Genomic DNA, 27,839 nt, shown 5'->3' with positions numbered 1-27,839 from the left:
TTATTATCGCATTCGAAACGCGTATCGTTTACGTCTGTATGATAGTTATTCGGTTAATTCGAGCAACGTACCCATTTGCACGCGCGTGATCGGTTCGTTTCCATCCCTATTTCCACCGGTCTCTCAGATCCGGTGTATCCTCACTTCCTTTATCCTCGCTGTATCCGGCTGAGCGCGTGTGCGGTCGTCGCGTCGATTACATCCGAATCGAAGGCGACGTTTCGTTGCGATTACGTCGCAGAAACATCAGCGGGGCGGTTTTTCGTCGATGGGTCTTACCGATACGGGCCTGTTCGCCCCCTGAGTGCTGTAACATGTTACATACGAATAATTGGATGGGAAGTGGATGACCATCGCGATTCAATACAAGCCTTTAAAGTTCGGTTCTCGTTGCCGGACGAAACCTGTTCGGGCAATTCAATAGTCTACGATAATAAACGTAAAGATAAACGGACAGTGTATTTCAAAGAGAGCTATTCGTTACCCAGCAATCTAATGTCGTTTAGCGTTACGTTAATTTCTAGTTGAACCAGTGCTCTATAACTTTTTCATACGACCGGGGAAAAACATTATAATGAGAGTTACAAGGTCCCGAGTAATCTGCGTGCAACGCAACGTCTCGTTGTTAATTACACCTACCCAGCGTAGGACTCGCGATTTATGAATGATTCGGTAGAGTGAATGAACGTTGCCGGCGCATGCGCGTCAGCGATCAGATTCCATTCCCATTCTGATCCCGCTTCTATTCCGACTGCTTTATCCTTTTGTCGCTCGCTCTCCCTCTCTCTCTTTCTCTCTCGCTCTCTCTTTTTCTTTCTCTCTCTCTCTCACTCGCTCTTCTCTCTTTTCCTCTCATCTTGAACCGCTCACAACACTTCTAGAATTCGTAAAAAGATTTCTCGCCGGTGTAGAACCCTTGTCGAGCCTACAAGCAGACGGTAGAACGTTAAAACGGTAGCAGCAGACAAAATACTGTTTTCATAAGCGAGACGAATGGTAACTTTACAATCGATGATTAATGGCATCATGAATAATGGCGTTCTAAAAAAAAAATGCCGCGTTTAATATTCAGAAGCACTATCGTCTTTTGACCGCCAGCTAAGAATTTTAAATGGGGAGAACGGTGTTCGACAAATTGCAACAAGCTATGGCATTCGCGCTATGAATTTCAAATTTTTTCTTCGTTGCGCGGATGTTGGAAGTTAACGCGCATACCACGGAACGATTTATTTTCTCGGAGCTGCGAAATATAATATTGAGGCTGTACAAACAATTTTATTACGGTATTTTCAGCATAATTTCCACGTCGCGTAACGATTTACTAACATTATTACATTCCTCCGATAAAGTGCTTCTAAACGTTGGCAAATATTTTATTCGATTGTACACGAATAAAACGACATTATTATTATCGTTACGCTGACGACGACTTCCATTTTTGTAAACGTCATTCAACGAATAATTCGAGAATTGGACCGTTGGACTGGCAGAAAATTCGTACAGCGGAAAGACATTCTCGTTAATTAAGCTAATACAAGACGCGATATGTACCAATTACATTTTAATAGGGAGGGGGTCATGGCGAAGAACACACCGTAACATAACTGTTCATTAAGGAACCCGTCGCCCACGTTAATTGGTAAGTTACCATCGAAATTGTTAATACGAGTATAAAGTAACCTTGGTCGTGTCAAGGCATTCTAATTAGTTCGAGTCTCACGATAATTAAACAGAGAATGTTTGGGAACGATCGTGGCGGTAGCACGATTTAGAGCATCCTGTATAGAACAAGAACGAGAACAGATTCGATTATTGAACAATCCGTCTTTCGATGAATCATTCTTCAAACGAACAATATCGTGCAACCGATTATGCAAGAATACAGCGGACGGACGTAACGCGCGGCGACGACGATGACGGTTCTAAAAAGAAAAACGTAATTGAGTGTTCTCAAGGTCGTTTACAGGAAACAATCGCAGCAGCCTGAACTTTTCCGGCAGCTTATTTTTCCCATTCGCTCTGTTTACATGTTTTGTGCTCGAGGCAGACGTCGTAACAGCACTTCTCCCCTTTATCGCAATCCGCGTCCGCGTCGCAAGAAATTGGCGGCATGTACCAGTCGTGAGTACGCGGACAATGGGTTCTCAACGGCGGGCAATGTTTCTCGGTTTCTCTCTCCGTTACGGACATTTCCGGCCAACGCGAGTGAAATAGTGAGAGTTCAGCGGTGGCTGCAGTGATCCAGAGCCACGAGTCGAAAATGGCACGCCAGTCGTGCCCGGTCCACTCGTCGTGTTCCCCCGAGGGACAACAATAGTATTGATGATGGCTCGTCCGACACCAATATCTGCAGGTCTCATCGCCTTTTTTCCGACGTCCCGTCACCGCGTATACGCAACAGATCAGAGCAAGGATCGTGAACAAACGGTGCATCCTGAAACGATTGCGTTCGTTAGTTGTTATACTTTGTGATAATGAGATGTGTTTCTATCTAGGTTCACTGTGTTTCTTTTGTTCTATATCGGTTAGGTTCAACGATTGGTCGATAAAAAAGGCATCAGGTGGTTGTTAGCCGTTCTAAATGGAACATTATTCCTTCCTGTAACCATTATATAGACTGTTGATTTCGCGGATTTAAAATTCATGGGAATACATGAGATACAATATAATAGGAAGATAAAATTTCATGGCTAGTTTGATACTGATTTATGGAAAAAATAAATGTAACGTTACCTTTGTAAGTCGAGTAATTTACAGGCAGAGTTTCGTGTTTGTCCGTTCCCAAACACCTAACGTGTCTGAGACCAGTCCCAGTGTACAGCTGGCTTTATAAGCCAGAGAAAACTATTATTTCCTAAACTTTCGTCGACGGACAATCGTTAATTATCGTATTTCTGTTCGCCGCCGTATGACTTGAGCATTTTACTGGAGAAATTCAATATCCTGAAACGTCAAAGTGTCACTGCCGGTGGTTCGCCGAGAAGAGGAAAACATTTAGGGAATACGAAACAAAACCGCTTTTCCGGAAGATCAGTGTTGCACGTAAGTCACGGTTTCTATTGTAACGCGAACCAAAAATACGTGGTGAAACTTCTGCGTTGCTTTGTTCCTGGAACATTGTTTCCACTTTCGCCGGACCATGTTTTCAGCTGCCTCGCTAAATGTCCTGTATGGTCGATAATTTATTAATAACCGTTCGCGCGACAGAACGTATCGCGATTAAAAAAAAGAATTTGAATTTAAATATACCCGTCTTGCGTGGCTGCGTTCCCGAGCGCATTCGATTCGCACCGAGCGTTCTAAATGGTTTAAATTCGTTTACCGAACCGTTCGAATCAATCGGTGTCAACGTTGCCGATGAAACGCTCGGTATTAAATATCGAATAATTATAAAGAAGATAATACTGCCTATTCAACTTACGACTGGAGCAAGACGGAAGAACAATGGAGATTACCTAGCACGTAGCAGACTTCTCATTGGTCCATTTTCCACCGGGCAAAACTGTATCTACCTGCGTATAATTCATCCGAAGAAGAAACACTTAATTTTTCATTTGTGTAAGAGAAACTGCGTGTGAAACGCTTGCATTCTGAAACGACGCGAATGAAAGCATACAGGTTTCCATAGTTCCCCGAAGAATGAATCGTTACTCGAGGAAAATATAAAATAACGATGCATACGATTGCGAATCTCAAGAAATCTCTTGTTCAATCGAGTGTTGCGTAACATCTCCGGACACGTCACGTGACTTCCTAATAGGAATAGACAATAAAATCAATGAAGACGCGACAGGTTGATATTTGAAACGATGATTACCTTTAACGTAATCGAACGGATAGGCGGACAGGAAATATTTCGTAATTAGAACGAATCGAAGGGAATGATTGGTAATTTACCGAGGCGAGCGTTCGATGAATCAAATCGGCGTTCAAGGGAAACGTCGTTCCGTGATTGGTGGATAGAGAGCGCTATTAAGGTAACGAGTCTTGGGTCCGATTCGCAACGGACATTCCGCGACGGGCTGCGAAATTCTGAAAGGCGGTTCTATAGACGCATGTTCGTTCGATGCATAACGAAGAACAGTCACGGATGGTTACGAGGCGTCCTATCACACGGAGTGTATCTCGGCAACGAGCGAATCAGAAAAATCGCCGTATAGTAGGACAACGTTCTCGCCAGAGAGTCTCCGTGTTGCGCAGCGAGAATAGAATGCGAGCGTATCGTTTCGAGAAGGGCACGTCTCGTCGAAAGATGCGAAGCAGTTAACAGTGGTTTTGACGAGTGTGTGTGTTGCCTTTTGTCAAGGCAAAAGGTTCACTTCTTATCTCCACAGTGGATACGTATATGAGCGCGGATATACGAGCAGCCAGTGCGGTGCACTCGACGCAGTAAAAATCGTTCGTAACAGTGTCCTCGGGAGATATTGTGTCGTGTGTTGCGGGTTGTTACGCCGAAGGTCGTGAACATTCGTGCGATTGTTCGAGAAGCTTGTGTCCCGTACGGAAGACACGTTACGAAAAGATTAAAAGGGAAAGGTGGACGATCCTCCTTGGAAAGCCTCGGTAAAATGGCGGTGATCGGTACTCCGATTGGCGCTAAGCGATAGAAGAGGATTGCGTCCCGTTCACGCTCCCCGAATTTTGTTTTGATCCAGTTGTAGAGATATCTTCGTCGAGACCGGTCAATTCGCGGTCACCCACGGATCATTTTGCTTTCATTCCCTCGCCCCCTCCCTGCTACCCCCGTCCTTGGTTTTAACCATAACTAGGCGAAAATTTCGAACGGCGTCCTATCGAACAATATATATCTATATATATACATATATATATATATATACACATATATATATATATATAACAGTATTTATCCAGTCGAGGACGATCAAGGTGGTAAGGACCACCGACGGAACGGTTTCCAACGGCCGCGATGCCGCATCGTTCCAACCTCCAGTTTGTTGAACGGCCGAACGATAAGGACAACTCTATCAAATCCTCGTCGGCTTATCTGTAGGTGAGCCTTTTTGCCACGAGTGCATCCTCGATTTTCACCTGACCCCTATCTTCGCGTCACAGATTTTTCTTTCGTTTCGTCAGCGCCGACCAACATCTCGGTTCCGATTCGGGCTTTACCTTAAATTCATTACAGATTCTTGCCTCCTTCCTTTGTTGTTATTTTGTCCATCTCGAGCGATGTCTGAGTTAGGTTAGGCTTCTGAAACCGATGACTCTGCATCTTAATCGAGTAACGAGATTGTTTTCATTCTTGTTGCCCTTCTAACTGTTCTCTCTCTTTTTCTCTCTTTCTCTCTCTTTCTCTCACACACTCTCTCTCTCTCTCCGTCTCTCTTCCTTCCCTCCCCCCTCTTTCTCTCGCCCCTCCCCTCGCTCCCGTGTTCTCTCTCTCTTGTTCTCGCTCGCTTGCTCACTCTCTCTTTACTCTTTACTCTCTTTCTCTTTCTCTCTCTCTGTCTTTTTCTATACTCTCTAGAAACGTTCGGATAACTCGAGCTTTCTTATACTTTTCATGGAAACACTCCTTATTTATCCTGTTCTTTTTTTCGGTCGAGGTCACCGATGCATTTCCGTACGCAGCCTTTTTAAAATAACTGTCCGCGACGTCGATGATACGTTTCATCGTGCTTTGTCATTTTTAACCTGTACATTATTTATTTGTATACGTCAACTATTTCGCGTATTACTAATTTATCCATCGAAAAATTCGACTGTCCAATGGTACTACAATACCGACACCGATATACATTGTATTTTATTTCATCGCATCACGAGATGAAATACTTGAAATCATTTTCATTTCATGCATTTGATCGCGCTTAAATAGATGTGCATGGACGAGAAATCATTCGGTAAATTGTCGAAAAATAACGTGTCGCAACTAATCGCGCCTGTGATGCAATTCTCTGTTTTAACCAATAAGGATTTCTCACGTTTTCATTGTACACTAAGAAAGAAAAAGTATTTATAGTCTATTATCTTCTATCTTCACTGCACTTTCAGGGGAACTGAAATTTTTGCAAAGTTGATATAAATAATGTTTAACTCGATTATACTAGAAACCTGTGTCATTTCATTGTAATGGTTGTTATTATAATCATTTTCATGTTGAATGAAAAAGAACAAATAGATCCATACAATATTTTGGATTAAATCCGTTTCGTTTATTAACGATTTTTAATTATTTCAGATTTTGAATTTACAAAGTGAAACTCTAATCTGCCAAAATGAAAATTGACAGAAGCAGGTTGAAAAAGTGCATTTCTGAGGCGGTAAGTGATATTTTGTTTATGAATAAGTCCCTAGTTTTGTATTATATAATTATAATGTATAAGAATTATGTTTCGATGTAATGTATCGATAGATTGTATTGAAGTACGTTCTTTTTCATTTTTAGCCGGCAGAATGCCAAGCCCTCATAAACAAGTTGCGTTCGTGTTCCCATGCAGAATTGCTAGAGGAGTTAAAACAGATAGATGCATGGACCTTTGGAAAATGCGAACTGTTCCATTGGATCGACGTATTAGATCTTAATGACAGTATTTTAGAAGAAGCTGCAGCGAGGAGTCCGGATAATCCATGGGAATTAGCCTGTGATCTTCCTCAAAACAGAGAGGTATTATTAATTCTTATAATTTTATATATTTTTCCATAAATATATTTGTATTTTGTGATATATTTATCCTGCATTGTAATTCAATACAGGCTAAAGAACTTCTTCTTTGGATTCTTCACTTCACAACATTACTGATCGAACATTCGTTCTCTCGACATTTGTACAACAGTATGGAGCATCTAGTGTCCTTGTTATCGAGTTGCGATATGCATGTTGTTCTTGGTGTCCTAAATCTACTTTACATGTTTAGTAAACGTAGTAATTTCATTACTCGTTTAAATAGTGACAAAAGGCAAGCTTTAATTAGTAGACTCAATCATCTGGCAGAGGTTAGTATTTTTCAAGAAAAATGTTTAATTAATAATTGCAAAGTATAAACATCCTTTCAATTATCTTCCTGTTTTAGAGTTGGGGTGGTAAAGAGAATGGATTTGGTTTGGCAGAGTGTTGTAAAGAATTTCCTGATAAGGTAATTAAAATTTCACAAGAACATTTTATTCGAGGACTTTATCTTATGCAGTATATAGTAAAATCAATGTTTCGTCTTTGACTTTTCAGCCCCTCCCAGCAAGTGCTACAACATTGCATTTTGAATTCTATGCAGAAAACTCGAATACCGATCCATCAGGTAGCACACAAAATACTGGTGCAAAGAAGCTTGGACAAACAAATTTTGTAACATATATACACATTGAGAATGTGGATAAACTTGGTAAAACACCGGCACAAATAATGAATGATTTGTTGAAGGTTTATAATGTACCTCAAGATCGACAGGTAAATATGCAAAAATGAATTAATAAATATCAATATAAAAGATTGTAAAGTGTAAAGTGTAAACGAGAATCTGAATTTGTGTTTTAGATGGCGCTCTTCACACACATAAGACTGGCACACAGTTTTTCCGATTATCGAAGACGTTTACAATGTGTACAAGCTCGGTTGCAAGCATTGTCGGTACTTGTATATAGTAATGCACTTCAAGAAAACGCAGATAGTTTGCTTCATGCTGGTCTTTTAGAAGAATTAGTCGAATTAATGGAACTTCCACATGCACATCTTGTTGAAATGCGTGCAGCAGCATTGCGGACTCTCACTAGTATCATTCATTTGGATCGTAATCCACATTTTCCCAAGTATGTCAAGATTTAATACCACAGAGATTCATAACTTCCCAAGGCGTGACACGCCGTGACAAATTACTAATAATAATCTTTTTAGGAAACCCGGTTCGAGGCTAAATATGATAATTGACGTCACTGGAGCAAGTTCGTATCACGGATTTTTCCCTGTATCGATTCGCACATGTATTTCACAGTTAACTTCGCCACCACCGGATGGACCACCCTTTCCGTTGCAACTGGCAACAGCATTATTTAGTTTTCTTTATCATTTAGCCAGTTATGAGGCTGGAGGTGAAGCTCTTATAAGTTGTGGAATGATGGAAAGCTTGTTAAAAATTATGAACTGGCCGGGAACCGAGTTGGAACATATAACGGTGAGATCTCTCTTTGATCTTGTTAAGAACTTAAACAAATTTGTTTCTTTTAAGAAGAACCGACTGACACAGAATCGATGTTTATTTCAGTTTGGTACTAGGGCAGTTCGTGTAATAGATTTGATGACTAATATAGATATGCAAGCATTCCAAGCACACAATGGCCTAGCAAGTTTTATCAACCGCATTGATATGGAAGTGAACGTATGCAGAAAGGAGCAACCGTTTGAGATAGAACCGTACGCGTATCCAGATAATTCGCAATCGTCTCGTGAAAGATCCATAGAACGGGACGAGGAATCCACGTCATCGCGACGATTGAACGAACCGTTCGACGAACGCGAGGAATCGTCGAATCCAATGGAATTCTCTGAAGATGAGAATATGACCTCAAAGCCAGAAGACAAGAATGAACAAATGCCAGATTACTCTGCCATGAAGAATGGAAGAACGTGTCTGCCGCAACGAGCCGCGCTGTTGAAATCAATGTTAAATTTTGTAAAAAAGACCATTCAAGATCCAGCATTTTCCGATAGCATTAGACACGTCATGGAGGGGACCTTACCTTCGTCCCTGAAGCACATTATCAGTAATTCCGAGTATTACGGCCCTTCGCTGTTTCTGCTTGCTACGGATGTCGTGACAGTGTACGTTTTCCAAGAACCGTCGTTACTGTCTTCCTTGCACGATAACGGACTGACTGATATTGTACTACATGCTCTACTTATCAAAGAAGTAAGCGAATAGGAAATAATCGAAACCGTGATCATAGTAACATTAGGTAACGCATGACTATTAATTGTACATAGGTTCCTGCAACTAGAGAAGTTCTAGGCTCATTACCCAACGTGTTCAGTGCTCTGTGTTTAAATCAACGTGGATTGGAATCGTTTGTAAGACGACGACCCTTCGGGCGGTTGTTTAAAGTCTTATTGTCACCGCTCTACCTTTCTGCGATGAGAAGACGCCGAAGCGCTGATCCTTTAGGTGATACAGCGACGAATTTGGGCAACGCGATGGACGAATTGATGAGACACCAACCGGGTTTAAAAGTTGATGCAATCGCTGCCATTATAAAAGTACGATTCCTTTCAAATATGAATAATTTCATTATTGAGAATAGTATTTATAATAGAGTACTTATAACTTGTTCTAGCTGTTAGAAAAACTTTGTGTCTTGGGCTGTGATCCCCGGTACGTCTGTTTACGAGCTGCTAGCAAGTCCGACAATTCACCGTCGAATTCAGCTTCCGGAATCCGTCAGTCCTCTGGACAGTCCGTTGGAGTCGGGGTCGGTGACTCTCGTCCCGGAGGAGGCGGCGGAGGCGGAAGCAGTAGCGACGAGGAAGAGGAAGATGAAGAGGAAGCCAGTACAAGTTCCCATCCTCAACGCGAGGAACAACCGTCACCGTCGCCAGCTCAACCTGGTCCACCACCACAGCCTAGGGAGAAAACACCAATAGCTTTAGTGGAATACATACACAACGTTATGAAATTCGTTGACGCTATTCTTAGTAACAATTCCACAGACGATCATTGTAGAGAATTCGTCGCCCAGAAAGGTCTAGTGCCGTTACTATCCATCTTGGGATTACCTAATCTTCCAGTGGACTATCCAGTCGCTCAGGCTGCTCAGTCTGTGGCAACAGTTTGTAAAAGTATCTTGGTATGTATCCAACGATAGAGGCTATTAATATTGAACAAATATCGTATAGATTCTACAGTTTGTTTCTTTTCCTTGTTTTTTTTTTAGAACCTTGCGCACGAACCGTTAGTCTTGAAAACCGGACTGTCACAATTGAACGAAGTACTAAATTTATTGAAACCACTCCACAATCACACGGATACACCAGGAGGTTCTGTTTTGTTACACGAACTTGCATCCGCTCCAAATTTAGAGACCGCTTTCACGAGCGACACAGCAACACCTTTGCTCCATGCTATGAACGCCGCGCATGGATACGTAGTAATGTTTGTCCACGTGTGTCGCACCAGCCAGAGCGAAGTCAGAAATTTGTCTATGAATCACTGGGGATCGGGACTCGGTTTAACAGTCCTGAAAGGTCTCTCCGAGTTGTATATGTCGTTGGTTTGGGAGAGCACACTATTGTTAGCATTGTGCAGTGAGGACAGTATACCAGCTGGATGTGACTTTGGAAAAGAAGATATGGATAAATTGGTGCCACCCGAGTTAAAGGTACGCTATTCATTTATCGTTTACGTACAAAGGTGGTGGAAGGGTTAATGTAGTCTCTACACACTGAATTTTCAATCGTTCTATTCGACACTCTTTTTTTTAGAAAGATTAACAAGATTTTGTTTCTCTTTCGATGTACTTAGATAGTACTAAGTTTTAGTTTGTAATAAACTTGGAACGATTTATGACGTATTGTTTCAAATTAATGAACTAGAATGATGGCGAAACTTCTGGCTGGTCAGGTGGTGTATCCTCAGATATGGGAAGTAATGGAATGACCACAGCCATGGAAGCCTTGAGTACAGATCCACCACCTGTACCCATGGAGGTACAGAAATTATAAATTTTAACAATTAGCCATATATTATAGGACAAAGTAGGGAAACGTGCTTAAAAGTAGATAGTGTGTAATCTTAATTAGTGTGTAGTCCTGATCTGTCACCTTAGTTTATTCATTTTTAAATTTTGATTGTTTGTAGGTGGACGATAAACCAAGCGCTAGTGCAGGAAGAGTATCTCCAAATTCATACCAGCTTAAGTACATCAAACCTTTGTTAGGAGCTTCATCTAGATTGGGCAGGGCATTGGCTGAATTGTTTGGTTTACTTGTCAAGGTATTTAACATGCTTAATCACTTGAACATTTTAAACATTCATCGTTGAAATCTTTTGAAATTGCTTTTACATTTTTCATTTTCGTTATTTAAATCTGTTCAGCTTTGCATGGGTTCTCCTGCAAGACAACGTCGAGGACAACAGATGCCGTTAACCCCAGTTCTTCCTTCGCAAGCAGCTGGAAGCGTGGCAACTGCCTTAAATTGTTTATTGATCCGTGGATTGACGTGGGATATATTACCACCATCACCGATACCCAAGTTTAAATTGACCTTCTTGATATGCTCTGTAGGTTTTACATCTCCGATGCTGTTCGACGAAAAGAGGCATCCCTATCATTTAATGCTTCAAAGATTTGTTAGACAAGGCGGACAATACGCATTTTTTCAGTAAGTTTAAAAATAAGAATACAACAATTCAAGTAATCGTTTCGTAGTTTTATATTCGAAAACGAATAATTATATTTTAACTCATTTTCAGTACTTTTCATTGGGCATTATCTGGTGGTGGACAGTTTCCTGCATCAGAAGGACTGGAACACCCTAATTTGCCTGACGGCACTGGGGAATTTTTAGATGCATGGCTTATGCTTTTAGAAAAAATGGTGAATCCAAAAGCAATTTTGGATTCCCCTCATCTTGTTTCTTCGAAATATACTGGATTATACAAAATGTATGAATTCGATCCGATAAAATACCTCACAAATATTCACAAGGTCTGAAGAAATGTATATTCTTTTAAACGTACAATTGAATAGACCTTACAGTGTACTTATGCATTCTGTAATTCCCATTGCAGAAAGCCTTTCAGGCGGTGATGCTTATGTGGGGCAAGAAACCTTTAAAAAATTATGGTGCCCGTATGACAGAATCAATTTTATCTATTTTACGACATATTCTAAGGGGTGAGAGAATTATCAAGGTATGCATATACATATAATTTAACGGGATTAAGACGAAGGCATCTAATAAATTCAAATCGTTACAGGAACGCACAGAAAAAGAAGAAAATAGTGAAGGAGCTATTACTGGTAGCACAAGTGGTACCAGTGGCATTGGTAGAGCTGGAGCAATGTCTGACCGTAGAGAAGAACCGGAATCGGATGTAAATCAAGAACATCTTAGACAGCTAATGGATATGGGATTCAGCAGAGCTCATTGTATCGAAGCTTTGAGTCATACGTTGACTGTTGAACAAGCTACAGATTACCTTTTAACTAATCCTGCCACATTACGAAGATCGGTAAGTAAAAAAAAGAAGAAAGTTATGATAATTTTTCGAACGTATCAATGTTCACCGTTCCGTGATAAATGATTTTTTATGAAATTCATGAATTACTTTATAATTTTAATTTACTTAGGATGTACCACCTGGCGATGCTAATGGCCAAGGTCTTATGATGGACCTGGAAATAGACGACGATCAAATAATGCATGCCATAGCTATGTCGTTGGGAGAAACGGAAACGCGGAAAGCTTCTGGTTTAGAAAAGTTCCCAGAAGAGCTTATTTGCGAGCCTACTATAACGAGCAGTATAGATGAATTTACAAGCACTGCTTTAAGTCAGTGTTTGAATTTGTTGGATCTGATGCCTGACACAGTCTACAGAATATGCGACTTGTTAGCTACCATTACAAAAAGAAATGGAGATGAATGGCGGGATAACATGTTGCTGCAACTTATAAAAGAGGTAATATTGTGAGCAAGTATACGCAACCTTCATGCAATACTGTGAACGTATACTGTAACAGTATAATTTCTGTTGCAGATTGGTAGTTTAGTAGATTATTTAATCGACATTGCTAAAAGTAACGATCCAAATGCTGGTACACGGCTAGTGGAGTGCGAAGAAGCTAACAAAGTTGCTGGACGTATTTATCTTTATACCTTATTCTTCGAGGTACAATATATACATTATATAAAATATTACGATAATCAATTTAGGTTGTTTACGTGGTTGCATATCGTAACAATATTTCGTTCTTTCCAGGGAACGTTCCAAGAGATGCGAGTACCCTGCGCCCAAATCGTAAAAGAATGCGGTGTCTCTGATTTACTCGTACGATTATTGGTAGTAAGCGAAGGGCCACTCACAGCAAATAAAAATAAAGTTTCCAAAGACAATAAGGATGGAACGACAGTTTCTACTAAAACCCCGAAATGGCTCGCACCTTTGCTACTTTTAATAGATCGTTTGGAAAGAGTAGCTATATCGACGCAAAGAAAATTATTAATGCACAAGGTACACAGAATCTATTTGTTGTATCTATACGTGTACATGTAGGTGGAAAGAAAGAGAATCAAATACATGTGTCATTTTTATTTTGAATAGGTAACTCGTAAAGTCTGGAAATGGTTCGACTTGAATACAGGAGAATGGACCATATACTCTCCAATAAATAATCGAATAATCAATGATGCTTATTGGGCCGGTGAATCCAATGTGAGAATCACGTGTAGTAGGCGAAGATATTTGATCAATTTCTCGACCATGACACAAGTTAACGAAGAAAGTGACAACAGAAGACCGATAGCCATGAATTTCAAATTGCGTCCAGTTATTGATTACGGTCCGATTACGGTAGAGGAGAAAAGGAACACTTTCGTGCAAGGTCTACATCCTAGCGTAATCCCAAGCATCATACGCACGTGTGTGAAGCTATTAACAATTCCGGTAGACCGGGACGCGTTACATGCTTTAATGAAGGTCTGTTTGCGATTGACAAGAGATTACGAGAATGCTGCGATTTTTGCGCGCGAAGGCGGCGTGAAACTTTTATTGGAAATGACTCAGGCTAGCAGTTTCATCGGCAGCATAAATTTGAGTACATTGTTGATCCGACACACTTTGGAGGAACCGGCTATTCTTCGCCAGGCTATGGAGAAGGTTATACGGACTCGTACCCAGGGTAATATACCACCACCATACAAAGAGATCCTATTTATGACACGTCAAATCAGCAGCGCAGTTTGCCGTAATCCGGAAGTCTACAGAGAGATCTGTGAAAATATTCTGAGAGTAGACATCAGTCTACTGAGAAGGGATTTTGATTATAGATTAATCGTGAAAGCTCTCCCACCGAGTCAGTCGCAGAACTCATCAGTGGAAGAAGTATCGGAAGTATCGGTGTCCGTGGTGCAAGATCTGCTAAACGCTCTGATAAAACCTATGCCGATTCTACCTGATGATAACACAGCAACACCTACTGGAAGCCCCGAGAAGAAAACTACTCATTCGAGTTCCACTGTAGGAACAACATCCTCCAGACGAGGAGACGTGCTTCGAAACAACGCGACAACAACGAATGATCCTCTAGACGACGACGATCAGGTCTCCCAGATAATTTCATTGAAAATCTATCCGGATATTGGCAACAACGGCAAGGTTGAACCAGAAGAAGCGAAGAAACCTCTGCTGGCAAAATCAGCCATTCTGAAAATACTCGCAGAAGCTGTTCGTTCTTACAATGGAATCGCCGACTTGATCACAGAGCACGTTTACCTTGCTGGGCAAAGCGAGATGGTGACAGAGGATACAACAGCGCTCGCTTTTCTTTTGGACAAGCTGCTGCCGATATTGCCAGAGAACTCGAGCGACAGACAGTGCAGCAATATGGCCAGAATTTTAATAGCCGCTATTGCCTCTTGTAATCATTCTCCGGATGTTCAGACGACCTTAGTTACCGAGGTGAAAGCTGCACTGACCAGGACTTTGGCGCTTCCTGAAAGCTCTGAGAAGCACGCGCAGCTCCAGCTGCTGATCGCTGTGATTTCTACCATGATCGACAGTTGCCCTCCGACCCTGCATAATCAGTTGCGGGCTTCCTTGAAAATACATCCGTACAATAATGTGAATTATATCGTGAGGATCATGCTGAGAAAGGGAATAATCACTGACTTAGCAAAAATTCCGCACAGTCTTGATCTGTCCAGTCCAAACATGGCTGGTACCATTAATGCTGCCTTGAAACCACTCGAGACGCTTTCCAGGATCATAAACCAACCGATGCCGGGAGCGGTAAACAATAAGTTTTCGAAGCCTAAAAACAGAACGATTCAAGAAGAGCCGATCGGAGAACAGACAGGCACCACAACGTCGGAGGCGACTCACGCGGTTGGAGAAGAAGCAAACGAAGACGCTGAGAACACTGAGCACGATATATCAGTTACCGCTGAGAGCCTCGAGCCTACCTCGGAGAGTCAAGTGCACGAGGAGGGCGATGAAGCTGCACTGGACGACATTATGGATCAGCTGCTTGATAGGTAACCATATGCAAATGATGTTAGTTTAGAATTACGTGTAATCGTAATGCCTCTTAGCTGATCAAACTGATTTAATATCATTACTTTGAATACGTATAAGCTACTGTACTTATAATCAAGTAGTGTATTGTTTTCTAGGGAAGGCTCAGCCGTGGCGGAAGAACAATCTTCCCGGCCACATCGGCCAATGGATATCGACGACGAAGGTCTCGTGATACGTGACACCGAAGCTGATTTCGACCCGACGCGAGACACCACAGTAAGAGTAACATCGCTTTTTTCAACTCCGAACAATGTAGCTTCGAAAGCACCTTATTGTTTTCTTGCTAAAGAATATCAAACTACGTTTGATATTTATGTTGATGATATTAAAATATTTATATTATAAGATAAGGTGGTTTTGACATTTTAGGATTCACACTTTTTCTACCTTTCTCTTTTACATTCGATACAACGTTGTATTTTCTAGGAGGATTTGATGAGTTCCGATTCAGATGCTGATAGCAATCCTTCCGATGACAATGAGGATGAGGTACAAGACGATGAAGATGAGGAAGAAGAGGAAGAAGACGACGGTAAATTTTGTTAAAATTTGTTACCTTTCATTTATTAATATTACAATGGGATAGAATACATTCGAATTATTGTACCAGGAGAGGAGAATGAAGAAGAAGAAGAGGAAGAAGAAGAGGGCTCCTCAAACTATGAAGAGGATGGAATAGAATTTTATGAAGATGTTGAAGGTGACGGTGTCTTCAGAATGTTCCCATCAACGGAACGTGACGGAAGCAACGTTGTAATAATTCAACACAACATCGATAATCAGGACAATTTGAGTACTTCTACTCCTGTTACACCGCGTTCCAGTCTTCCATGGGCTACGACATTCCCTCTACCTTTAGGGCTCTTCGAAGATTCGCCTTCAGTTTCCGAAAGCAATGGTACTTCGGAATATACTTATACTTGGTATAGAAAATTCGTATACGTTGTTAACGGTTAAGTACTTATGCCTGATTTTATTTAGGTATGAATTCCCACCCATTGTTAATACCACAGAGCGGTTTGGATGGTGCTCATACAAGAGTTCAGAGAGCTCTGCGACAACGAAGGTATCAGTTTCTTCAAATACAAAATCCACGAAATCCGAATCCGCCAGTAATATTACAAAGGTGAATTAACTCGACATTAAATATATTTAATAAAGTCTGAAATTAGAAAAATTAAAACACGATTTAAATGAAAGAATTTTGTACGTAAAGTGACTGCTCGGATACAAAAATTTGTTACATATATTGTATACTTTTCTTTTTAATAATTCTGCTTTTAGTAATTTTGTAGTCATGTATACTCGTATATTGAAGTGATCAAATTTACAAGTCTCTTGTATCCCAAGTATAACGTCGATTGAACTTATGTATATATATAATGCGATTCATTTCAGTAATATAATTTACAGTCAACTTTCTTACCGGTATATTTATCATTATAGGTTGTTGGGCCCAGCTGCGCAAGGAATTCCCTTATCTGCCAGTCAAGTTGGAACCTCCAGGATCTTTACCAATCAAGAAGAATCTACCGGTCATATTGTAGTCTCCAGAATTTATACGAATCAAGAGGAAGAACAAATAGACTTTGTGGTTAGTAACGAAGTTCGATGGTACATTAGAAATTATTCGATTCATGTTTCTTAGCATGCGATTATGAGTTTTCGACATAAGCATAATTCTATTTCTATAAACGCCGACAGTTTTATGATGTATATACGCGATACTTTTAGGATCAATCCGGCTATCTTTTTGGACCAAGTCTAGCAGCCACATTGAATAACATTCCGACAGCGTTACACTGGTGGATCGAGGAGAGTAAATTATTAGATGGTGACTCTCAGGCAGATTGCTGCGATGGTACCTAATCAAATATTATATAAACATTTCCATAGCACCGCAGAATTACTAATACCTTTAAATTTGATATTAAAGGTGTTGTATTCAAACTAACCCATAACCTGACGAAACATAGAGACGATGAGCTCGCAGAACGAAAAGAAAGACGTAAGAAGCAACTGAATTCTGAGAAGAAAGGTGAAAAAGATGGTAAAGATGAGAAAGATCATCTGAATAATACGGAATGTATGTTGAATACTTCCACTTCAATTCCGAGTATGCTCGTCGTGAACTGAATTCTCATCGTATGACAATAATTGTTTCAGCGACTTCTTCCACTGTGATACCCATAGAAGAGCAAATCTCAACAGCGTCAACGTCTCAAAGAGAAGACGCGAACAACCTCGTCGCCGACTTCGGAACCCCAATCGAAACGACTCGACAGGAACGTACTCCTGACGAGGATATAATCGATGTGACCGGTGAAATGGAAGTAACGGTGCAGGAAGACGAGGAACGACCTCCACCGCCACCTTTGCACGAGGAAGTGGTGTCGTCGGAAGCCAGAGATCCTCGAATAACCAACAGAAACTCGACACTGGAACTAGCGCAGAGTATCGTCGACTCGGTACTTCGTCCTAGCGCATCCGAAGCCAGCCGACTGAGACAATCGGACCGACCTGCCGAAACATCGAATCCCAACGAAACGTCTAGTCGAACGAACACAACCATACTAGTTGATTTTAGTCAAGAAGGTAACGAAGATTTGTTAAGGGAAAGTGACTCGGCCGACTGGATGAGAACGTTTTTAACCGACGACGGTCAGTCGAACATTGAACGAAACGCGAACGTACTCAATCAAGATCCCACCACTTCGGCATCAGAGAACATAAGTCCAGAACAATCGGAGCAGCAACAACCGCAACAACAACAGCAACAACACCCGCAGCAGCCGCAACAACAGCAACAACAACAACAACCAGAACAACCTCAGCAATCGCAACAACAGACCCAACAACAATCGCAACAACAACCCCAGGAGCAACAGTTACCCGACGGAGTGGATCCTTCTTTCTTGGCCGCTTTGCCAGAAGACATGCGCGACGAAGTCATAGCCGAACAGCTCAGACTTCAACGAATCCGACAACGAGCTCAAGCGACCGTGGTCGCAGAATTAACCGGACCGGTCGAGGTTAATCCTGAATTTTTGGCTGCCTTGCCACCGGCAATTCAGGAAGAAGTTCTGGCACAACAACGCTTGGAACAACAACGACACGCAGCTGCCTCTGCTAATCCTGACGATCCAGTCGACGCAGCTGCCTTCTTCCAGAACTTGCAACCTTCTCTGAGACAGGCGATTCTGACCGACATGGAGGAATCCCAGATATCTGTTCTGCCACCGGATCTGGCTCAAGAAGCTCAGAATCTTAGGAGAGAATGGGAAGCCCGAAACCGACATTTGATGCAGGAAAGATTTCTTAGTCACGTTAGCCAAGGGAGCGCTACTTTATCCACTATATTAAGGCATTCTAGTAGAGGTAATTAACTGCTTACCGAATCGGTGCGATATTTCCATGTAAATGCGCTGCACCGATTTCTAATAACACAATTGAACATTATCGCTAACAGGTAGAGCTACGCGTTTCGCGATTCAAGCGGTGACGCAAAGAGGACAATGGGGAGATCCGTTGATGCGCGGTGATACTAGTATAACGCACCAGGGAGCGGGTCTTCGACTTAAAGGCAGACAATTGTTGGATCATGAATCGATGGCATGCTTATTAATATTACTGTTTGTTAATGAACCAAAAATTAATACGTTAAGATTTCATAGAGTTATCAAGAATATTTGCTATCATGGTAGCACAAGAGAATGGGTAGTTAAAGTCTTGCTAAGCATCATGGAAAGAAGTAACGATGAGAATAAAGATATTGCTGCGGATTTCGGCGGCAAATATAAAAGGAAAAGTTTGATGCCCTCGATGGACTACTGGTAAATATTAAATTACATATTAATTTGTGAACCGCGGTACCGTGGCGTTGCGTCAGTATTTCAACTGTTGCCTGTATTTTAGTTCTCCCAAGGTTTTAGACCAAAGAAACAATTCGCAGTCGTGGTTGAATATCAGCATAGATGCTGCACTTGGTTGCAGAGCGAATGTTTTCCATATAGTTAGACACGGTGGAAAGAAGTCGGAAAGACAAGGAAGCAGTATCGCCATTCATCCGCAAGCTGCACCGACAGTATGCAAGTAAGTTACTAAAATGTTCATTCAATACAGACAATATGCGTGCTACGTAAAATTATAATCGTTTATGGTTTCCGCAGACATACGTTAGACTTACTGATAGCATTGGCTAAAGGGTTCCCTGGATATTTCGTGCCAGTGAAGCCTAAAGAATCAGAGGAAAAGGAGGCTAACAAAGAGAAAGATTCAAATAATAAAGAAGAGGCTTGCTCGAAAGGCAAATCCACCTCGAAACCAGGGAAAAGCGACCAACCAGATTTCTGGGACATGTTACTGAAACTAGATTCGTGTGCCTCGAAGAAAGGAAAGTCGGTCGCCAGGACGCATTCTAATTCGTATCTAGGAAACGAACCGGAACACAGTACGACCACTTTTGAGGCTTCAGCTTTCGGTCAATTAATTTCCATGCTGAATTGGTCGGTCATCAAGCGTAGTAGTCAGTTAACAGATAAACTGCTAAGACTGTTATCACTGATCTCTATCGGCCTGACGGAGGTGAGCCCGTTCCACAGACAAGAAGGAAACAAAAATAAAAAGTCGGAAGTGAACAAAGAGCAGGGTGTCGCTGCGCCTGAAGAACATCTTAAGTTAGCTGTACAAGTACTAACCAGTAAAAGTTGTTCCGAGGAGGGACTGGAAGATGCGACTGCTTTACTACTTAATTTGTCTCATTGTCCAGACCCTACTAGACAACTGGTACGATCATTATGAAATCTTGCATTCCTTTTGAAAATATCAAAAATACGTGTTATACTATTTTATATTTTAATTCAGATATTAAAATTACTGATGGAGGGCGCTATGGAACTTGCTAACATGGTTTGCGAACATATAAAGGATTTAATGATGGAACTCAAGGTTTTAAATCGTGAATTGAGACGGAATTCTATTGAAGAGCAACCTTCAACTAGCACTGGAGGTTCTCGAGGAATTCTTTTGGACAGGTACGTGTTGCATTTGAAAGTACTATGTATAATTTTTTAAGACTTGTTGACCGAATTGTCATGATTCGATATATAGATTTACGAATGAAAGTGTGGTTGTTACTGCACCTAGCAAAGTCAAAGCTGGTAGTGACCTTCAGCTGCCATCGATGGCTGCCCTTGTTAGCAAAACCTCTAGTCAGGCATTTTTCTTGAGAATACTTAAAGTGATCGTACAAATAAGAGAGGCTGTACGTTTAGCAAACAGCAAGAAGACAGGTACGTTTGAAAAATAGATCCTGCTAACTGACCGCCTAGATAATATTATTAAATAAGAAGTAATAAAATATTAGGAAATATATTTTCAATATTTTCTTCGTAGCTAATCAAACTACGGAAGGTAGTGGTGAGACTGCAAACACGAATCAAACACCAGGCGAAGGTAATTAACTGAAGCACATTTATACTAAATACAAACTTTTTGCATATTTATAATCCAATATCGAAACTGAGTATAAGATTGCATATATTTCTAAAAGGTGATGGTAATACCGATGGTGATGTGGCTATGGACACAACGCAAACGAATTCATCTCAGCCTGAGAATTCGAAGCCAACTGTTGCATCTGATGGTAAATAATTTTAAAGAGAAAAACCAGCATAGAATGAATAGATTTTTGGATGGTGCACTCCATGTTGACAAAATGTTTCACTTGTTTTCTACAGGTGAGGAAAAGCTTCCGCTGTTAAGCGAATGTCTAGTATTGGATCATTTATGGGAGACACTCAGCGCCTGCTTGTTAGAATTGGAATATACTCCAGATCATCATGCCGTCTTAGTTTTACAGGTAGTGTCCCGATTCTAACCAGCGATTAAACATTAATTTGAGAACTCGATTAAAAAATTCATATTTACAGCCCGCTGTGGAGGCCTTTTTCCTGATTCACTCGTCGTCGAGTGCCTCTCGGGAACGTCAATTGAACACAAATGCAGAAACTAGAGAAGTTGTTCCAGACCTTGCACCAGTGTCGCCAATATATTCGGATAACGAAGGCACATCCCAATCAGAAGCAGCGATTAACACTTCATGGGACATGGCTCCTCCTCCTCAAAAGACACTGCCACCAGACCAAGTCAAGTTCCTCAAGTTTGCTGGTACACATACGTTTGTCTTTGTTTTCTCGTTGAACATTACCAGTTAATTGAATCAGATACTTGAACGGATGATTTTTTCCCCGTAGAAACGCACAGAACTGTTCTAAATCAAATCCTACGTCAAACCACCACGCATTTGGCGGATGGGCCTTTTTCTGTATTAGTGGATCACACGAGAGTCCTCGATTTCGACGTGAAGAGACGGTACTTCCGAGCTGAGTTGGAACGAATGGACGAAGGTATTCGTAGGGAAGAACTGGCTGTGCACGTGCGCAGAAGTCACGTTTTCGAAGACTCGTTCCGAGAACTTCACAGGCGAAACGCTGACGAGTGGAAGAATCGGTTTTACATCGTTTTCGAAGGTATAAAAATACCTCACGGTTCCGTAATATTTTCATTCGTTCGTCGAAGTATTTCCCATTTACGTTTGTACTATGAAATTGTAGGAGAAGAAGGCCAGGATGCCGGAGGACTTCTTAGAGAGTGGTATGTCATCATTTCTAGAGAAATATTCAATCCTATGTACGCACTGTTCACTGTAAGTCCTGGTGACCGAGTAACATACATGATCAACTCTTCTTCGCATTGTAATCCTAACCACTTGTGTTACTACAAATTCGTCGGCCGAGTCATTGGTAAGTTGCTTCATGCTTTTCCATATAGTAACATTGTCATAAAATTTATAATAATGGAAAGAAGGTTTTCACGCGTACGGCGAATACGATAAGGTAACGATAGTAAAAGGATTTTTATTTTTACAGCCAAAGCAATTTATGACAACAAGCTCCTAGAATGTTATTTCACGCGCAGCTTTTATAAGCACATCTTGGGAATATTAGTAAAGCACACGGACATGGAAAGCGAAGATTACAGTTTCTACAAAGGATTGGTATACCTTACAGAACACAATATCGCCGATCTTGGATATGAATTGACTTTCTCTACAGAAGTAAGTTTCATTTGTACATGTTCAATAAAAACAGAATATACCGTGACGAGTGTCGAACAAATCTGTTTACTTGCAATTTCAGGTGAACGAATTCGGTGTAAATGATGTACGTGATTTAATACCAAACGGACGTAACATCGTTGTTACCGAGGAAACGAAGTTAGAATATATTCGGCTTGTTTGTCAGATGAAAATGACTGGAGCAATCCGAAAACAGTAAGTTGGATGAAGTTGTGTCACGTGGTATGTAATGTGTTCTCGTTATTCCTAATGTTTCTTACTTACAGGTTGAACGCGTTCCTAGAAGGTTTTTACGATATTATTCCGAAACGACTGATCTCTATATTCAACGAGCAGGAACTTGAACTACTAATTAGTGGATTACCGAATGTAGACATAGAGGACCTTAAAGCCAATACCGAGTACCACAAATACACTGCAACATCTTTACAAGTATATAGATTGCATTTATCATCGTGAAATATACATTTAGCGGTAAACGTAGAGATTTTAATGTTTTCGCGATTGAAATATTTAGATTCAATGGTTCTGGCGAGCACTGCGAGGTTTCGATCAAGCCGACAGAGCTAAATTTTTACAATTTGTCACCGGAACGTCAAAGGTGCCGTTGCAAGGCTTCGCAGCTCTAGAAGGAATGAACGGCGTGCAAAAGTTCCAAATCCATCGCGAGGACCGATCGAAGGATAGGCTTCCATCAGCTCATACATGGTGAGTTGTCCGTATAAATCGGTTAAGCTAATTCTTTTAATCTTCTAAAGGTCTTTCAAAGATTAGATCTTTTTTATCTAGAGAAAGATGTATGAGCTAATAGTAATCGACGAATAGCACAAAGGATTTTAGTCGCTTTAAAGATAAATTTGTACATCGCAAATTATGTACAAGCTGACATGTTATCTAATTGGTATGTGATTTGTCGTTCTTTTTTTTTTTGTTCAGTTTTAATCAACTGGATCTACCCGTTTATGAAACGTATGACAAACTTCGTACGAATTTGCTGAAGGCAATCCACGAATGCAGTGAAGGATTTGGTTTCGCCTAAATTCGTTGCAGTGTTGCAAAGTAAATCTTACGGCAGTTCCACACGAAAGCTCGAGAATCGAAGACAACGTTGATGTAAACGCTGAATAGTGTAAGAGAGAAAGTCCAGAGACAAAGAAGGAAAGGGAAAAATTGCTAAATAATTGTAAAAGTACCATGAGAACACGCTTGATCTTCGCTCAAGATCTAGTATAAAAAAAATGTTTACTCCGCTATATACATATTAAAACTAAAAGGCGTATGTATATACGTATAATTAACGATGTAATTACCGATGATTCGTCGCTAGAGTTTATTTTATTGAACGATCTTACGGGAAAGAGATGCAGAGAGCTTAACGATAATTCCCCGACATGGAAGGAGAAGACTTAATTGGATACGTTAAGTTAAGGACCTTTACAATTAAGATTATAAACAGATGTAAGGAGAACCTCGGTGTAATTCATCGTTAAGAGAAAGCAAAGCGGCGGGCTTTTGAATTAAATGTGTAATATAAATTACGATTCGAAGCCGATGGCTCTCCTCTCGAACAGAGACTTTGATGAGGGCGAGGAAAGAACAGTTTTTTTTTTCACTTTTCTTTTTGCCAAAAACATGACAAGGCAAAGAAAAAAAAAAGGAAGGAAGCAAATGAACGTAGATGGAAGAAATACGTGTTTGTGTTTGAAGTATGTGTTTATTTTTCCTGATTTGCGTGTAAGAAAGTTGCGAACGATACTTGAGTGCATGGCTACATTACAATGGAATATGTGTACGTGGACGAATGCGTTAGTATGTATGTATCTTGAACGAACGATGAAGAAAGAAAGAGATGGGGAGAGGGGAGAGAGAGAGAGAGAAAAATAATAATAACGATTATTAAAAGAAAAAACCGATTAAACAGGAGCCTAAAATACGAGGAAAGAAATCATTTCAAGATGTTCTACCTTCATGCCCGCAACAAAAAAAACGTATGGTTGTACACTTAGTATTAATAATTATATTATCTAATTCTTAATGGATAGTAATGATCATTAATTAATATCGTTTTAATATTAATCATTCGAGAAATGTGATGTTGAAAAAAAAAGTATCGTGACACTTCCTTTTTCTTTTTTCCTATGAATAGAGCAACCGCCTGTTTTCTCCAGTCCACTCCTACAGTTTCCTTTTCCATCAACCATTATCTGCTTCTGCTTTAGAAGAATGAAGTTGAAGACGTACGTTAATTTTTGTGAACACATCGAATAGGACAATATATATATATATATACGTACTTTTATATATACATATATATATTGTTTTGGAAAGAAAGAGGGAGAGAGAGAGAGTGAGAAAGGGGTAGAGAGAGAGAGAGAGCGAGAGAGAAAATGTGTGAAAGGGACAAGAGAGAAAGAAAGGGAGAGTGAGAGAGAGTGAGAGAGAGGGCGTAAAAGAGGTCGAGAGGAAAGCATAGATCCACATTGGAAAGTTTTCGCGATATTGTTAGGGAATTAACTGCTTAGGAATTCGCAGAATAAACTAAATGTTGTATTTCTTATAAATCAATTGCGTTTTTTTTTAAATATACAAAGATACCTATTAATTGATGTAGATTTCCGTTCAAAATGCAGTTCATCTTTCTGAGCATAAAAATGTGAAATGTTGAAATATTTTCACCAAGTGTTAAAGATATTCAGGGAACTGACTTCGATTAACAGAAAATTACGTGATCCAACTTGAAAGATCAAAAAGCGTTTAACATTGATTTTTTCAATTATATTTAACATCGAGAAACAGCAAACGGAATCATCGCTCTTGGCAGCGTCTCTATTTCGAGAAGACGAAATTTCTCTTATTTCGAACAGTTTTAAACCAAATTTCACTCTCATAAATACATTGTCGAACCTAACGGGAGATTGCATTCCCAGAAACTCATTTTTCGATAGGAAGTTAACATGTTTTACTCGTTTCGATTAAGATATTAAAATTGGAATATTTATTTAAAGAAAAGAAAACGATAGATAAACAGAAAAGAACATTTTGATTTCTGTCCTGATTTGGAACTACTTTAAAATAATTTTTACAGGAATTATTTTTTTACATTTTTACAACCATGAGAGAAAAAAACAAAATAAGACTCTTCTTGCATGTATATATAACTTTGTACAATGGGATTATGTGACAAAGTAATAAAAAGAAATACACAAGGAAAATGTAAACTACAATTGTATATACACATATGTATATATATATTTGTGTATATATATATAAATATATATATATGCATATATATAATATGTATACACACATATATATGACAACTATTTACAGTTTACTATATAATGAAGTAAAATTGGAAAGCTTCTCCTAAAACTGAAAGATAGAAAAGGTATGTAATTTATTAATGTAAACAGTATATTATTATTATTATAAATGTAATTATTAAAAAACCTGTATCTTGAAACACATCAGAATTTAAAAAAAAATCTTAGCTAGATTAGAAAATACTCCTGCTGTCTTATGGTGTAGCTTTAGGTTTTAATTCTTCAAAACACGGTCTAAGGAATATGGAATTTTTCTTCGCCGGATTATAATACTCGTGACCCTGTAAACATTAACAATATTGTAATTAATCTCTTTTCTGTTAAATGTTGTATACAACTTTAAGAACAATATTAATTCAAAATAATACCAGCAATGTTTCTTTAGTACCAACAATACTATGTAAATAAATTAAATTAATTTAAACTGGTAAACATTATGAATGAACATTCATGTAACGATCAATTTCCTTTGATCCTTGATCACTTGTTAAGTATGCTTTCATTTTTAGTAGTTTATTTTATTAAACAAAAAACACTACCTTTGACCAATCATACGATACTGCATAAGCAAATATTTGTCCATTGTGATTAAAGCAACATTTAGCGATAGGTTGCTCCATAGGGTCAGAAGCTTTCAATTTAGTTCGTGAATCTTTATCCCAAAATCCAAAAGTACCATCTGATCCAACAGTAGCAACAGTTCCATGAACCGGATGAAATGCAATATCATTAACCTGCATTAAGAACAATGAATTGTTACTTTATCTTTAATTACTACTCCTTACAATGTACTTTATAATGCTGCTAACCGCATAAATCTCTTGATATCCATTGGGTGTTCCATTTACTCTATGACATTTAAAAGTGAAATTCTCTTTTGAACTTAAATTCAAGTGATGTATAGCAACACGACCTTCCGTACTACCTATTGCAAAACCAGTGGGCACTTTTTTCTTGTCCCTGAAAATTGCAACACATCTATATTGATATTTCAAATTTAATTCTACTGTTTTGAATTCCCTAGGGCTGCCCTCCAATTGATAAACGATAAGTCCACGTCCTGCAGTTCCTACAACTGCCATTGGATAATCCTAAATTATATAAAAAAAAATAGAATAAAAAGAAGCATTCATATTGATACCACCAATAATGATAAGAAGTAAGAATCATATATACTTACAACATCCGCGCAATAACATCTTTCTATTAAGTTAAGAGTCATGGCTGGCTTTGGACTTCTCAAATCCCAAAACTAAAACAAAAATAATTATCAAAGAGGTAATAACATGGAACTTGTAACAAACAATGTTTGATAATATATAAATTTGAACATACTCTTAATGTTTTATCCCAAGAACCTGTCATAAGGCACGAGTATGTACTAGCTTTAATCCAATGACAATTTTTGATGGGTGCATCGTGAGCTGCGACTTGTATACTTTGATTTGATGCGAGATCCCAACATTTTGCTGTTTTGTCGCAAGACGCCATGAATACTTTTGTGCCATCCTATTTCAGAGTGAGAATTACATTTTACTTAAAGAAAGTTTTAAACAATTTAAAAACAATCGTTGAACTTACGTCGCTCCAACAAACATCAAGAACTGGCTCAGCCATGGACTGCATTGATTTAGGAACTGTTTTACCAGATTGCTCGACTTCCCAGCAACGGACATTGCAGTCCCAAGAGCCAGCTACTAAAAAATTTTGAGGAATAGAGGCAGGACTAAATGCAAGACTGGAAATAGAGTCGTCGGGAGGAGAGGTAACCTCAAAGTCCTGCATTGGATTAGACGTGTTTGTTGTGCCGGTTCGCAAACCACCACTTTGGTTAAACATATTTCTTCAACTTCACCGTGTCAATATTTATTTGACATAAAACAACGTGATCGTTAATGACAATATAATTTGTTTATAATATTCGTTTACAGCAAACGTTCAAAGACCCACAAATTTACAGATCCACGGTAAAACGTGACTACGCAAAAGGAGTAGATAGCTTTAAGATGAATAAAATAATATGGACGAACGGACGATTATAGATGGCGAAACTATTGGACGCTCCTAGCGTTTATACCGAGCCTGCTAAGTACCAGTAAGTTACAGCACGACGTCAAATAAGAAAGAACGCCCCC

At 39.7% G+C, this 27,839-nt stretch overlaps 3 protein-coding genes and 1 long non-coding RNA gene across 16 annotated transcripts in view; 1 reads left to right on the top strand and 3 right to left on the bottom strand.

Annotated features, from left to right (window-relative positions):
* LOC116426733 (uncharacterized) overlaps positions 1-2,254 on the bottom strand; it is a 29,418-nt gene extending 27,164 nt beyond the window's left edge. For 3 of the 4 annotated variants that reach the window (XM_076371271.1, XM_031976097.2, XM_076371268.1), the window contains exons 1-3: positions 2,117-2,254; positions 640-925; positions 72-307 (exon numbers count right to left, since the gene is read on the bottom strand). The gene's annotated coding sequence lies outside the window, so the exon portion shown is untranslated. Of the gene's footprint in view, positions 1-71; positions 308-639; positions 926-1,680; positions 1,923-2,027 lie in introns of all 4 variants that reach the window. The other variant, XM_076371264.1, reaches the window with a different exon arrangement.
* A 198-nt stretch (positions 2,255-2,452) lies between these two features.
* LOC116426724 (uncharacterized) lies at positions 2,453-3,711 on the bottom strand. 2 transcript variants are annotated; one of them, XR_012999583.1, is made up of 3 exons: positions 3,422-3,711; positions 2,734-3,166; positions 2,453-2,599 (listed from the first exon to the last, which is right to left on the bottom strand). It is a non-coding gene; the product is annotated as an uncharacterized LOC116426724 (long non-coding RNA). The 2 variants fall into 2 exon arrangements; XR_004234965.2 differs by having other exon boundaries at positions 3,250-3,454.
* A 336-nt stretch (positions 3,712-4,047) lies between these two features.
* Positions 4,048-25,593, top strand: HUWE1 (HECT, UBA and WWE domain containing E3 ubiquitin protein ligase 1). 8 transcript variants are annotated; one of them, XM_076371033.1, is made up of 46 exons: positions 4,048-5,007; positions 6,203-6,284; positions 6,410-6,628; positions 6,718-6,957; positions 7,035-7,097; positions 7,187-7,405; positions 7,493-7,764; positions 7,850-8,126; positions 8,217-8,861; positions 8,936-9,205; positions 9,283-9,792; positions 9,880-10,323; positions 10,538-10,651; positions 10,803-10,937; positions 11,040-11,326; positions 11,418-11,652; positions 11,736-11,858; positions 11,925-12,179; positions 12,298-12,627; positions 12,706-12,837; positions 12,928-13,179; positions 13,270-15,200; positions 15,324-15,465; positions 15,670-15,775; positions 15,854-16,141; positions 16,225-16,369; positions 16,690-16,837; positions 16,978-17,104; positions 17,180-17,329; positions 17,410-18,621; positions 18,713-19,076; positions 19,159-19,335; positions 19,413-20,028; positions 20,107-20,276; positions 20,353-20,534; positions 20,638-20,697; positions 20,795-20,887; positions 20,982-21,103; positions 21,174-21,411; positions 21,498-21,773; positions 21,858-22,046; positions 22,173-22,360; positions 22,443-22,576; positions 22,648-22,813; positions 22,899-23,089; positions 23,318-25,593. In XM_076371033.1, exons 2-46 carry the CDS (start codon positions 6,240-6,242, stop codon positions 23,418-23,420), a joined length of 12,585 nt encoding a protein of 4,194 aa, XP_076227148.1. In that variant the 5' UTR covers positions 4,048-5,007; positions 6,203-6,239; the 3' UTR covers positions 23,421-25,593. The 8 variants fall into 8 exon arrangements, with proteins under 8 accessions (XP_076227148.1, XP_076227156.1, XP_076227155.1 ...); XM_076371041.1 differs by having other exon boundaries at positions 4,048-5,011; positions 15,339-15,459; XM_076371040.1 differs by having other exon boundaries at positions 4,048-5,011; positions 15,339-15,465.
* Positions 25,594-25,754: 161 nt separating this feature from the next.
* Positions 25,755-27,837, bottom strand: Rae1 (ribonucleic acid export 1). Of its 2 annotated transcripts, XM_031976162.2 has the most exons (7): positions 27,475-27,837; positions 27,286-27,401; positions 27,040-27,213; positions 26,885-26,956; positions 26,514-26,795; positions 26,244-26,438; positions 25,755-25,985 (listed from the first exon to the last, which is right to left on the bottom strand). In XM_031976162.2, the coding sequence occupies exons 2-7, from the start codon at positions 27,328-27,330 to the stop codon at positions 25,899-25,901; spliced, it is 855 nt and encodes a 284-aa protein (XP_031832022.1). In that variant the 5' UTR covers positions 27,331-27,401; positions 27,475-27,837; the 3' UTR covers positions 25,755-25,898. The 2 variants fall into 2 exon arrangements, with proteins under 2 accessions (XP_031832022.1, XP_031832021.1); XM_031976161.2 differs by having other exon boundaries at positions 27,286-27,833.
* Between the last annotated feature and the right edge of the window lie 2 nt (positions 27,838-27,839).

This window comes from Nomia melanderi, chromosome 1 (genome assembly GCF_051020985.1).
Source record: "Nomia melanderi isolate GNS246 chromosome 1, iyNomMela1, whole genome shotgun sequence".
Lineage (NCBI taxonomy): Eukaryota > Metazoa > Arthropoda > Insecta > Hymenoptera > Halictidae > Nomia > Nomia melanderi.
Note: the sequence above shows the minus strand (reverse complement) of the source record. Positions and strands in the feature narration are given on the sequence as shown.